This window comes from Battus philenor, unplaced genomic scaffold (assembly GCF_028537555.1).
Source record: "Battus philenor isolate CCGP_79_NKW_IND1 unplaced genomic scaffold, ilBatPhil1.0.hap1 SCAF_12, whole genome shotgun sequence".
Lineage (NCBI taxonomy): Eukaryota > Metazoa > Arthropoda > Insecta > Lepidoptera > Papilionidae > Battus > Battus philenor.
The window spans coordinates 2,619,324-2,633,532 of NW_027181674.1; the positions used below are offsets into that span (position 1 = coordinate 2,619,324).

Genomic DNA, 14,209 nt, shown 5'->3' on the forward strand with positions numbered 1-14,209 from the left:
ATTCAACAATTTTAACTGATTTGATAAGAATATTTTAATTTTATTTGAGTAAACTGGCAAACGCGTATTTTTAATTTGTAAATATTATTGGTCTTGACGGGATTTACTTTTTTTCCTATCTAAAGTTTAAAACACATATTCCTCTCACAGACGGGTACACATATCACGCACGGCTAATACGTATTAAAGGAATGTCACATATCTTTTTGAGTCTTTTGCTTGAGATATATTCACTACGTTTCGTAATTTTAATATATAAACTTTATGTGAATCGATCCGAGATGTCCGTAAATCTCAATGTTTAATACTATTAAGTTACTTTTTTTCCTTTACAAACATATATTTACTTTATTATACTGTTTTGGAGTTCAAGTATACATTTTATGAATAACCACAGAAATATACTACTTTTTAGATTGATAGCAAAAATAGTCGAGGCCTATATTTCGTGCCACTAAAATTAGAATTAGACTGTCATACCTTTTGCATCGTATTGCTATATTAATGTAAAGAAAAAATACAATAGTGGAAAATATTTTTATAAATAAATACACATGAGACTCGACTTATGATTTTTGTGGCAGAAGCGGTTATTAATGTTTTACTAGAATTTTGTCCAACGCTTTGCAGACAACTTATCAGTTTATTTCTTTATGTATATATTGTAACAAACTTGTTATAATTTACGTAATATAAAAAAATTTGAATTATTTATGAATCTATCTCGGAAAAGATGGTGAAAATTTAAAGTTTTTTTATGTATATATACCTGATATTGTTTAGATTTAATAATATGTTTATGAGTTGAAATACAAGCTTTGTAAATATATGTTTAATTATATAAAGTCTTGTAAATATTTTTTAATGTGTGTCATTTACATTGCAATGTATTGGAGCGCTACCCGTAAATATTAGAGCTTTTGTAGTACAAATTCTCATTAACTAAATGAACAAGCTTTAGCACCTCACGAGACACAACAATGCCCGATAACTACTTGGCAGGCGTAGCTCAATTCCGTGTCTAATATTTTCTTGAACGGAAACACTGTATGTAGCTAATGTATGACGGGCAGTAAGATGAAAGCTCGAAGCTCAATCGAGAGCTTCGATTGTTCTCTATCTGTAAATTGTAATAACGCACTCTCCATTACATTTTGCGGTTCAAAACCATTCTACGTTCGATTCCCGCCGATGGCCGTTAGCGGTTTTTGTTCAGTGTTTCTTGAAATCAGTTTCTTGTCAACGATTCTCTGTAATCGTTGCTCGAATAGGCACAGTGAAGAGATTCTTAAACGGGAAGAATTTAATATTTATTTCTCATTGACATACGTTATTGATTTACGTCGAGTGTAACTTTACTTATATTTTATATTCCTTCCTTCCTAACTTTGATTTAAGCGTTACAAGCCTATCTTTCTTCATATAGCGTACATCTTTAGTTACTATATTCGTCAGAATTTAATATTCATTTTTTCTCTATTTAAGTGTGTTTACGCAATTTGATATCTTTTAAGTTTTATATGTAATGATTTGAGTAGTAGTTGTTGTGTTATTCACGTTAATAAATGATGTAAATAGGCTTTCAATTCCTATAAAACTACATTCAAGTTGTAAGTTTCATCGATGCATCGCAGGTGTATAACGAAACGAGAAACGGAGTTAGGTAACTGAGAGCTTTAGCCGAGCTTTAACAACACGTTCGTCTGACTTTCCCGCTAAGTAGAAACTTAGTTAACTTTAAATAACATCAAAAACGGACCAACCTCCAGAATCCCTAACACAACACAATTTCGTTCACAAACATAATCAATTCTCTCTCTTTTTTTTTATACGAAACTTTTTACGATAATAACTCTAACACTGAAACACAACCGATCGCGATATTTGCTATTAACACTACACTGCAATCCGAATGCACGTTTTATGTATGAATGTTGGCACTTTTAACTTAGCACTTAAGTTGGAAAACGTGTTTTTGTTGCATTTGGTAGAGTCGCGGTAGGAACGGCCAGCCGCGGCTAAGACACCGAAGGCACTGGCGCGCCTGGTCGAGGTGGGGGGAGCTCCCCCCTCATAACAGGTTGTGCTCAGCGTTCGCATACCGTTTGAGCGCCAATTTCGTAGCTCCTCTGGATAGGGACGCCTGATCCGTTGAGGTAATGATAAAAGATAAAGTCTACGACAATTATACTCGGCTCGTTCTGCAAATAGGCACTTTTATGTTTTCTATTTTTATTATTTATTATCGCTTAGGCGACAATAGTTGTAGGAAAGAATAAAATAAAACTAACTAGACATTTTAACAAGTAGTAACCACCATTCACAAATAAATTTACTATCATTGCTAAAGCGTATCTCATTCTAATAACATCAGTTAATAGTTTCTATTTTCATGGATTCTATATTTGACCTTGAGCTTTTGAACTATAAATCTATAGCTACAAATACAGTATAACTAGTCTAACATATTATAAACATTATATCCTAGAGTAATACAATACGATCTAGTACGTATCAATCATAGATATGTATGATACAGTTTTAAGTTTACCTAAAAGCTCTACGTGTAAAAGACATCAACGCGTGCGGATAAAATGTTGTCAATTACTTGCAACTTGAGATTTATTTTAATAAAATTGATTGCTTTATTGAAAGAAAAACTGTCATTTTTTAAATTTAATTAATTTTTACAAAGATAATTTTACATTAAAAAACAAGTAAATAATGAAAAGACGGAAGAAAACAATATTTATCTTAAATCTAAGGAGACATCCTGTATAATGATACAGTTATGTAAACAATGACTGATTTTTAGGTATTAATAACTTTGACTATATATATGATGGTGCACGCTCTCCAACTAGACGGACAGATATCATCAAAACTATTTTTAATCAGTCAGTAAATGAATTCTCTTATCCTACTTAACTCCGAAACACTTAGAAACGCTTTGCTAGAGCAGTAGAAGCACCAGGACCGACCGGAACATGACCACGGCCCCTCTGATAAGAGTGCACGAAGTGAGAAGTAGAATTACATACATAAAATTTCAAAATCTTAAAAAATTATTTTTAATTTTTGTTTCTCTTAATATCATTTTGTTCGAAATCAGATCATAAACATTTTTAATTTATACTGTCATTTTAAAAACTTATCTTAAAAACTTTTATAAATATAACTTATGTAAAAATGCGAAGGACACATAATAAGACAAATTTTTATAAAATATTTAAACTATTTTAGAATCAAATTGTGCTGATTGCATTTGTTAGTTTTATTACCAAAAAATATTAGTAAATTATTCTGTTACTTTATTTGAATTCAGGTTTCTAATTTTCTTTGTAAAATATCTGTGACAAAGTCTACCTTTTCAAAAGACGTATATCCTAGTTACTATAAAGAGATTTAGGTTAAGCGTCTTAAGTGCTAAGCGACATCAAACTCTGTGAAGCCATGTATGCTTACGACCAAAAATGTAAAATAAAAAGTCAAGTTAAAATATGTCGTCAATGATAACAACATTCGAACTGTCGTGAACAAGCTGTATTCTTAAGATATTATTCTGGTAAAAGTGTTTACTAAATTTTTGTGTTTTATCATAAAGTTTAATTTTTTTATTGCACACAGATAAAAAATACAATTACAATATTTATATTTAATTTACATTCGTATTTAATGTTCGCGATGATCGTTTGAAAGGAATAAAAGTTATTGCTATGTCTTTGAATGAAGGAATAACACGTAGCGCCATCTGTTGACAATAATTTGAATATATACGTTTATAAAAAAACTTCTCTGTGAAAAAAACTTATGGCAGGGGTAGACATTTTTCTTTGTTCTCTGAGCCATTTATAAAAATTCGAAATTGTAACAAGCCAATTAAAGCAATTAAATAGGTATTTAAAAGGTATGCAAAAATGGTTTAATTTTTTCAAGCAAAATTATTTACCGAATAGTATTATTAAAAGTACAAAAGATATTTATTTTAATTATTATTAACGATTTGTTATTAATTACATTTATTATACTTTCTCGTGCATTTTTGAACTCAGGTACATTTATAACAATCCTTTGAAGATTCGCAGGTAGGCCCCTTTTTCATATAGATCTATAAACCGCTTAAACGTCGCATCGCCATCTGGTGTCGACTTACATCAGTTACCATGGAATATAATAAAACATATATATATATATATATATATATATATATTTATTTATATATATATATATATATATATATATATATATATATATAAGTTATTATTAAATTATTATTAAAGGCAAGTGCGATCCAAATCAGTTTGATGTTTTTATTTATTATTGTATTATATTTATAATATCTATTAAACCTTTTTTTATTATAAGTATATATGTTACATACGTATGTATGTATGTTTAAGTATGTATGTCTATGTATGTTTATGTATATTTATGTTCATTTGTTTGTGAATATGTATTTTTTTGTACACGTGAACTACCCTTTATAAGTACTTTTATCTTTTCCTTACTATGGTTGTCTGTAAGAGATTGCCTTGTGTGATAAGACCGCCCATTGTACTTTTCTGTATATTACGTATCTTATCGTGTACAATAAAGAATATTAAATAAATAACGATCAAGTAAAAAAAATATTTGTAACATTTTAAAAGAATAACTATCGAGTTTCTTTCTAGGTTCTTCTCCGTTGAATCAACATTCCAAACCTGCCAAAATGAAGAAAATTATGACCTATAATATTGTATAAATATATATAAAAGTAAATTTTATTTATTTTTCGACCCTTTGAAGATGCTTAAATAAAGCCTTTTCGAAAGAATACAAAATAAATACAAATTAAAAATCAATTGTAAAACAAATTCATCGCTAAACTCTAAAAAAAAGGTTGCTTGAAATATTCCTTCCCTTTTTAAAATTAACTAAAATTTTATACTTATCATTAACTTCACTGATACAGTACTAGTATACTAAACTCTGTTAAATTTCATAATAATTTAACTTACAAAACTCATGTCAAACAATACGTAAACTTTAAACTAGGTGCTTTCTATACCGTATATAACCGACATGTTTAATAATTTAAAGTAATCCACTTGTGTTCTACAAATAAAATATGTGATAGAAATAAAAGATATCTAATATAAAATATGGTTCGTTTTTGAACTGCCTTCGAGTCCGAAAGACGGACCATGAGACTTTAAACGCGACTTAGGTAGACACACCAAATGACCAATGACATAGTCGAAGTAACAGGTAGTCACTAGATCCCACTGGATATGCAGCGCAACGCGGATCATTGTTGTGATCTCTGGGGGAAGCCTATACCTTGCTATGTGTCAGTCGCTGACATGACGATGATAATTTTTGGTCTGTGGCCAATAATGTTGACGATCCGATGAACAATTCTGTGTGATGATAAAAATAGAGATGTACACATAGTTAGCTAGAAATAGAAAAAAAAACTTATTATACCTCTCTCTAGGCTCTATACAATTAGTAATTTCTCTGAAACTAACTGTGTACGTATCGAAGCGTACGCATAAACGATCTAAGAGCTTTGCAGGTTCTTATTTATCAACATAGGATCATTTAGTGACCTCTTTTATAAATCATTGGATCTGTGAAAAGGTTACAACAAACTCGTATTTTAAAAGGTCACTTTTAATACCCTTAATATAGTAAAGGAAGTGCCATAAAAGGAAACCTACTGTGATATTTTGGAAGCGTATGAGAAGCAAGAAAGTTGATGTATAGAAGAAGTCTAGTAAGCCAGAGGAATGAGAGATATTGTGAAGAAAAATAGAGGAATGTATGACTGACATTATGACGGATAAAATGATAGTAAAAGAAAATATTAATAGATGTGAAAAAATTATTAAATTATAAAAACTTTGTACCTCATTATGACGGGTGATTAAGTAATTTAAAAATTAATACAATAAAAGGGCAATTTGTCCATAATCTTCTGTCTTAAAAATTCTTCACATTATAATACGATATTTTACAAGTTTTTGTTAGAGAAATTTTTAAATTTATATACGAAATATTTCTTGATATTATATCGCGATAAATTATACAGTTGTCCACAAATGAGATTGTATGAAGTCTAGAGAAAGGTATAGCAGGCTTATCTTACTAAGTACCTTACTTTATCTTTACTTATCTTTTCTAGGTGAGTCTTAATCAGGTATAGTGCCACCAAAACTACAGTACTACGCCTTAGATACACACGCGGTGACGGAGGGGGGGCGCATTGTTCATTTGTTTCGGCAGTCTGATATCAACGCTCGCGATGGCTCCTTAGGCGCGGTACAGTGGCTTCTATCTGTTTTTGCGGACTGTACTGCCAGAAGATATTCACTAGGTAGACTTCCAAAGAGAACCTACCATTAACAATATTCACAACGCATTTTAACATTAAATTTACGGAAAGAGATCATTCAATAAACGAATATTTTAATTATAAGAATCTTTAGTAGAGATATCGCGTGATTATTTTGATTTCTTAAAGGCTATATCTGATAAAGTGTAGATGTTGTTGTAGAGTTTTTACCAGCTTCTTTTTCGCAATTAAACCACCTTGCGAAGCAGAGTCAAAAAAAATAGATTAATAATATGATAATTTGAAGATTATTAAGAGTTGTGTTAAAAGTGTTGGTTAAACGAATTTTATCTTTATATTTAACAATTTATATATGTTTACTAGCAGATCCCGCAAACGTTGTTTTGCAAAAAAATTAAAGTTTTTAATTAACAAATGTAAGATAAGGGTTGATCGTAGAGGGATGAAAATTTAGGTTTGTATGTATTTTTGTATGCTGTATCATAATAAAATAAAAACAAAAAAAATTGTCTAAAAAATTAAAAATAAAATTTAGGGGTGGACCACCCTTATCACTTAGGGGTGTGGAAAATAGATAGTAGCCGATTCTCAGACATACTGAATACGCATGTAAAATTTGGTAAAAATCGGTCAAGCTGTTTCAAGTTCGAACACCATGACACGAGAATTTTATATATTAGATTAGAAAATAGTTGTAAAATCTTTAAAACTTTTCGCTGACAAGTAAGCTTTCATACCATTATAGCTTTTACACCTATAACCGATCAATTTGTGTATGATTTATAATGGAAGTGTATAAATGGAGAGACGCACAGTTAGCTTAATTTCAACTTAAATGTATCGCCACACTACATTTAAGTACTAAACTTACACGCCACCTAAGTCCGAGTGATGAAGATATTGCAACGTAGCGCTGCGTGCGAGCGCTTACATTGTTGGCCGCAATCGCGATCGACCGCGTGTTCAATTTAATTTACAATCACAACTCCCCATTGTGATCAGAGGAAATATGCGATCGGTTGAGCCGCCGGCTTTTTAAATGTTGCGCCGAGATTCTCGTTTTCGCGAGATTCTATTACGATTAATAACGGGATATTTAACATAAAGTAAAGATACAAGATGCATTTAAATGCGTATAAAATACACTTAATACAAAGACACTTTGTCAAGTTGAAATGAAATTTTCTTAAAGTCACTTTGCGCAAATTTACGTTTATATATGTGCGGAAATTTGTTGTGAATAGTCGCCTAGTTGGTCAGCGATGGGAACTCTTGTTGTCACCTGAAAAGGAGTGAAGTGGCCTTTTGAAAACCTTAAATGTCTTTCCAATATGAGTGAAACGGCAGTTAACGTAATAATATAGAATTTGAAAGCCTAGACTAGCCCTAGAATTAGAAAGCCATAAATATATATACAGGGTAAATGATTGTATGAGTAAAAACTTTATAGGTGTGTATTTTAAGTAGCACATTGTCTTTCAAATAATGTATGACAAACTATTCCAAAGTATATGGTTTCAGAAATAAAAAATAACCTATTGGTATAATAGTTAAAAAAGGGTTTCCTTAATTGTGATTTTTACATATAAAAATGATATTTTTTTACTATTTATTCCTGCAGACTTTATGCTACAAAAGAATAATTAGTTATCAGAAAAACTACAATTCATAACACAGTAAATACTTTTATTCCACTTTTAATACTCTTATAGGCCAACTAGCATAGTTTCCACTAGACATCATATCACTTCGATGGTTATCGAACGAGTGACCGAGCTCCCGACTCAATAATCAAAACGCTGTTTCGACCCCACCACTCTCAATCCTGTTATCGGAAGTTGTCACAAGAGTGACGGGGTCGCGTAGTGTTGCCATTTAAGAAAAAAAAAGTACATTTTATATAATTATTACATAGTGTACAATATTTCAGAGTGATCACTTTACACAGGCTAATTGGAACTAGGTGTGAAAACTTTCAAATTTATTGGTGTCAAATAAGCTGTATTCACGCCTTTAAAACTTTCACACGAATAACTAATCATCCTGTGTCCAAATTACATTTATTGAGGATCATAAAGTAATAACTATATGAAGAAGCAGAACTTGCATAAGTATTGTAATATATATGTAAAAATTCGACTGAAAAAAGGCAACTGATATATGTATATATAGAACGGCCACGTCGATACATGGAGGAAGCTACATGATTATATATAAAAAACGGTAAAACGGAAATAAAGGTCCTATGTTAGGTAAATATTAAATAAGTAAATAAATAAATTTAAAAAATAACAAACAACGCATGATTTTCTGTCTGAATGTACGATTTTGTCTTATTGATATTTACTGATTTAACAAGCTTGAGAGGGTAGAACGTGGAATACGTTTATACTGTACTCATTTACGTAACCAAACTGGATGAACCTCGGCTCAAGCTGTCTCATAACATGCGATATTTTTTTAAGGTTTTCTATGTAGGGGACATTTCGTTCATCCCTACATCCGGAACAGAGACCTTGTTTACAAAGGTCTAATAATTTGCTCACGTTAAAATTTTAATATTGATTTTATTTTCTCCTTTCATTTTTACAATTTATTATTCTTTTCTGCTTCTTTCTTGCTCCACATATTCTAACATTCTTTACCTTTACATGCGATATTACATGTCTGGTAGACTGCCAAGGCCTTACATCGTCTAGGCGGGAGCTCTATAGAGAGGCCTGACCTGGCGCAAGAGTCCCGAAGAGGCCTAGGTTTATGCTGTCGTTCAGTATACTTTCAGAATTTCGGCACCAATGCGCCCGAGAGGTGGAAACTAACTTTGTCGGTTGCTATTATCTGGCTTATATTACTACCACTTAAGAAAGCATAAACGCTGGGAGAAGTGGCGCAAGAAACTGTTCCAACGCTTCTGTCTAGGATAATACGCAAATACATTTACAATTCAATAAAGCAACAACTTTAAAAAAAAGAATTTTCACAGTTAAATAATCTTTGGTACATATTAGAGAAGGCAGTAGCGATGCAAACGTAAAAAAACTAATAAAGATATAGGTTATGGTGCATTACAGCCTATACAACAATAAAGTCTAAAATAATGTTAATTTATATGACGTTATATATTGAATATGACATTATATATGACATTTAAAAAAAGTTACCATTAGAAACACGTGGTAGCGATTCTCAGGCAGTATTTAAATTATGCAAGTCGAAGACAAATCTGAAAAAGATATAAAAAATAAGTGCTTAATGTTAGCATCATTAAAAATAATAAACAGAAATGGGATGACTAAGCAACAAGTCGCTCAGCCACATTCTAAAACTGATGAGGAAAAAGAGAAATGAAATAAAGTTATTTTTCTTATTTTGTTAATTTTGGCAAAACATTTTACTTCTGTCTCGCCTAATGTTCAGTCCAGGTTTATGAAGCTATTCACTCTTGACTTGAAAATTTCCAAGTCATAGGTAGGTGAAAACAACGACGCCGATAGGTTGTTCTAAACCTTGGCTATTTTCACTATAAAAGTATCAAAATGCTTAGTGCAGATTGAAAGGATTACTGATGTCCACACCAAGATTCTTAGAGAGCTGTTGAGTTTAAATCTGGTAAAAAGTTTAGATTATGCAAACCTATTACAGTGATACCTTGAAAGAAAAGCTATATACATAACAGACATATTATCCAGGAATATTTATTTTTTTTAAACAAGTTAAACCAAGTTTTATAATCTTTTTAAGTTGTAGTAAAAAACATCTCAATAAACGACTTGACTGTGTATGGGGGCTTTGATTTGTACTAATACTTCCAAAACTAGCATTTTGTTAAGAAATTTATTATTCAGGTAAATTGTGTTAACTTGGAAAATGCACATTTCATTTTTAAGTATTTTTTTTGTATTATTATATATTGGTTGTAGTTCTGTGAACAAACAAATAGTGTGGTAGTATATACAGACATATTTAAAAGTGACCTATATTTTACTGGCAATCAATAAAAAAAAAAATATGGGATCTGCTCCTTATACTTGTCAACCAATAAAAACTTAATGTGATCTGACAACAATGTGTTAATATAACATATATTTGATGGATAGATTTAGTACCTGAAAACTAATATCTTATTAGTCGGTGGTAATGAGTTAAAGATGCATTTACATGGGGTAAAAATTTCATTTTATGTTTGTTCTTTACGTAGTGCAGTTGCATTGTTGCCTTGGTGTTTCTTTGATAACAAATGCAAATACATTAAACACTCCAACAATGAAATAATTGACACGATTTGACATTTAAAAAAATAAAACTAAAAGTAGCCACTTGTAAACTCATTTATAGTTTTCAATAAAATTATTTATTCCTATAAAAACAATCCTGGCCTTTCACTTATTTACAGAAATACAGATAAAAAATTACACATCACTTCATAAAAATAGTTTACATGTGTTATTTATACATTGTTAACAATTTAAATGTAGAACACTTATTACCGATGACATTAATGGAACACTAATTTTAAAACTTGTTCATTTGTCATTCACTGCACATTTGATGTCAGTTAATTAAAATTAAAATTGAAAGGTATATTTGGCCAGTACATAGGCTTATCCCTATCAGTATCATGCATGAACTGTGATTGTAGTGCCATCTCTAAAGCTGCAATCTTTTGCCAGTTACTTCCATACAATTGTTTTAAATTTTGTTGCCTCTCTTCGGAAGTTTCTTGAGACTCTACAGATACCAATTTAGATTCCTCTTCTTCGTTTTTAGCACGCAAACGTTCTCTTTCACGTCTAGCATCTTCTTTATATTTTGCATTCTCTGTTAGAAATTGAATGAATTCTTCACTAACTTCGAATTCTGCGTCTTCTTGACTTTCTTCGTTATTTTCTATTTCCGTTTCCACATTATCCATCTGATCTTCCTCGGTGTGTAATTTATTTTCTACTACACTTTCCGTAAAATGATTTTGTCGTATTATTGTATGCAATACTTGATTCTCGTATTCCAAAGCCTTCGCTTTCGCTTTCCAATACGCAATCTGATGTTTTAACTGCCATGTCGCGGCCACTGTAAAATTCTCTGCCCATGAACTCATCGATACGGCTAATTTAGGATTCTTCTTTTTATTATCTTTTCGTCCGTTTTTCTTCTTCCCGATAAATTTTTTCTTCCGCCTTCGCCGCTGTTTATTTGATGCTGTTTTACTACAATTTTGTGTTTCTTTGTCTGGTATTTGTTCAAACATCGTATTACAATATTGTCATTGTCAATGTCAAAATTTTTGACGTTTGTAAATTAGATGATTTACAATATAAAACTAGTTTCAATTTTAAGTTACAATGAAATAAAAGTAGCAGTTTTTTTGTAAGTGATTGGTAAGTTAAAATAACAAAACAGATCGTTGTTTAATTTCACTATAATTATTACAGTTATTTTATTAATTCAATTATAAAACGATGTGTTACGCAAAAACCAAATCTTTTTACATAATATATTTTAGGCAGTAACAAATACTTGCAACTTTTCTTTTTAATTGAAACATCATAGATATGAGTCTACGAAGGGTACATTGTACACGTAGTATCTGTTGTATCGGTTTTAACTTTTATCGTGTATACCTTATTATTTTGGCAACTTAATCCATAATAATAGCTTATTTAATTATTCGCTATTAAAGAGGTTCTTAACAATATTAAAAAAAAACATTAAGCTAATGTTTATGTTGGATTAATGTAATTTTATTTTTAAAATAACTCGGATAATGGGGTTGAAATGTTCAAGTGTGGTTAAAACTTCAATCTAAAATTAAAAAATAATAAAAAAAAAACTTTAACAGCTGTTTGAGTTATTACGTGCTTCACGATATAAAAGTAAATATTTAATGAAGACGTATTTAAATTTTCACTCGCGATTTTAAGTTAAACTGTTTCATTGCAATATTTTAATATTGGTGATATATCCAGAGCAGTGAGTTTCGGATTCTTGAATAAGTTTTCAAAATATTCTTTATTCAGAGTTTAAGGCCCGAACCAATGTCATATCCAAGTTATAGATTTTATCTACTCGTCTTAATATAGTATCACTTATATGTATTTTATTTCAGGTCATAATTCACTTTCTTGAGAACTTCTAATAAGACTTATATTCGCGCAAAGTTCAGTTACTCCCCGAGCACACTGAAGAGGAAGACGATAACCAAGAGTGATCGAAGGTGTATTCATATATGTACAAAGAGTATTTACACTTTACATAACCCTAACAAAACGGCAGCGACAACATCACTGATGGCGTCCGAATTCAAATCGTGGTCGTAATAGCCAACAATACGGAGCGTGAACGCTACAAGCGCCTTTTTTAATCTTTTATTTCTCTGTGGTCAGTCTTCAATAAGTCAGTTTTGACAGTTATTGTCATAATAAAATCAATAACATTGGTTTAGATACTCTAAGAAATAGCTTAATTATATTATAATTTGACGCCATGGATTACAAGGATCGATGCCGGACATGTCTTGGAAAGGATAAAGAAATGCGTCACATACACACAAAGATTTTAATATCAGGGAATAATGTTTGTTTGTCGGACATTTTATCGAGTTTTTATAATTATAAGGTAACTTATAGATAGTGTAGAACATAATGTAAATAATTTTACACTAACTTTATGTTGAGTTGTTTGTATTTATTGAGTTGTTAATATAAATGTTGATAATTTCAGATACCAGAAGACTCATTATTACCGGAGAGAATTTGCATACACTGTGTCCATCAACTTACGATTACATATTCATTTAAAGTTCTTATAGAATCGAGTGCAAAAACATTAGCTGAGAATAATTTATTGGATTCTAACAGTGACAATTATGATTGTAACACAGAGTCAGATGATCAAAAACTTAAAGACATACAAAGACGACATGCAAAGAGAAAATTTTCGAAATTGCAGAATTCTCAAAGCTTTGAAAGCGAAACTAATAATTTATACTGTGTTGAATGTAAGGCAGTTTTTACTTCGGCAAAAGTTTTACATGAACATTGCTTAAATAATCACCCAGTTAAGAATACTATTGGGAGAGATTGTGACTACTGCAATGCAAAATTCGAAGACTTCCGTTCACTCATCTTACATAGAAAATTACATTTAAAACCGTATTTATGTGAAAATTGTTGGGAAGGTTTTCACAATTTAAGTGATCTAAATACCCATTCATGCCAACCAAACTTGGATAACAAAGATAAAAGTAAATCAGAAAAGCTGTTAAGACAATGTGACCAATGTGGAAAATCATATCCTCCAGGATATATCAGAATACATATGTTAACACATAGTAATGATCGACCATACAGTTGTAAATACTGTCCTAAAAAGTTTAAAGTCCCTGGAGGACTGCATTCACATGTACTATGGAACCATAAGAGAACTAGAAATCATAAATGCGAAGTATGTAATGCTACATTTATTTCATCAAGTTCACGCAGCTCACATATACGTAAAAATCATTTGAAAGAGAAGAAATATGGATGTGAAAGTTGCGGTAAAAGATTCTTTTCTAAGTCAGAAATTCAAAGACATTCACTAACTCATACTGGTGTTAAGAATTTTCATTGTCACTTGTGTGTTAAATCATATCAGACGAGATATGGTTTGAAAGTACATTTGAAATCTCATTCTCAAATGTCTGCATCTGTATTAAATGTATAACGGTTTATAAAAGATATACTAATATCAAAGCTACTATATGTCAAAAGAATTGTGTGTTAAAATATGTGTATAAGTAGCTGTTAATATTTATTCTAATTTTGTAAAGATTTTAGCTATATCTACAAACAAAATGAGCTATTAAATATGAAAATAAATGTATGTAATCCT

At 30.7% G+C, this 14,209-nt stretch overlaps 3 protein-coding genes across 3 annotated transcripts in view; 1 reads left to right on the top strand and 2 right to left on the bottom strand.

Annotated features, from left to right (window-relative positions):
* The window catches only part of ds (dachsous cadherin-related 1), a 394,913-nt gene extending 392,907 nt beyond the window's left edge, over positions 1-2,006 (bottom strand). Inside the window, exon 1 of the mRNA XM_068776750.1 lies at positions 1,764-2,006. The gene's annotated coding sequence lies outside the window, so the exon portion shown is untranslated. The remainder of the gene's footprint in view (positions 1-1,763) is intronic.
* An 8,675-nt stretch (positions 2,007-10,681) lies between these two features.
* Positions 10,682-11,589, bottom strand: LOC137932985 (gem-associated protein 8-like). The gene has a single exon (XM_068776686.1). It carries the CDS (start codon positions 11,583-11,585, stop codon positions 10,896-10,898), a length of 690 nt encoding a protein of 229 aa, XP_068632787.1. The 5' UTR covers positions 11,586-11,589; the 3' UTR covers positions 10,682-10,895.
* A 1,190-nt stretch (positions 11,590-12,779) lies between these two features.
* LOC137932988 (zinc finger protein 625-like) lies at positions 12,780-14,155 on the top strand. The gene is made up of 2 exons (XM_068776688.1): positions 12,780-12,952; positions 13,058-14,155. Exons 1-2 carry the CDS (start codon positions 12,821-12,823, stop codon positions 14,039-14,041), a joined length of 1,116 nt encoding a protein of 371 aa, XP_068632789.1. The 5' UTR covers positions 12,780-12,820; the 3' UTR covers positions 14,042-14,155.
* Positions 14,156-14,209: the final 54 nt, after the last annotated feature.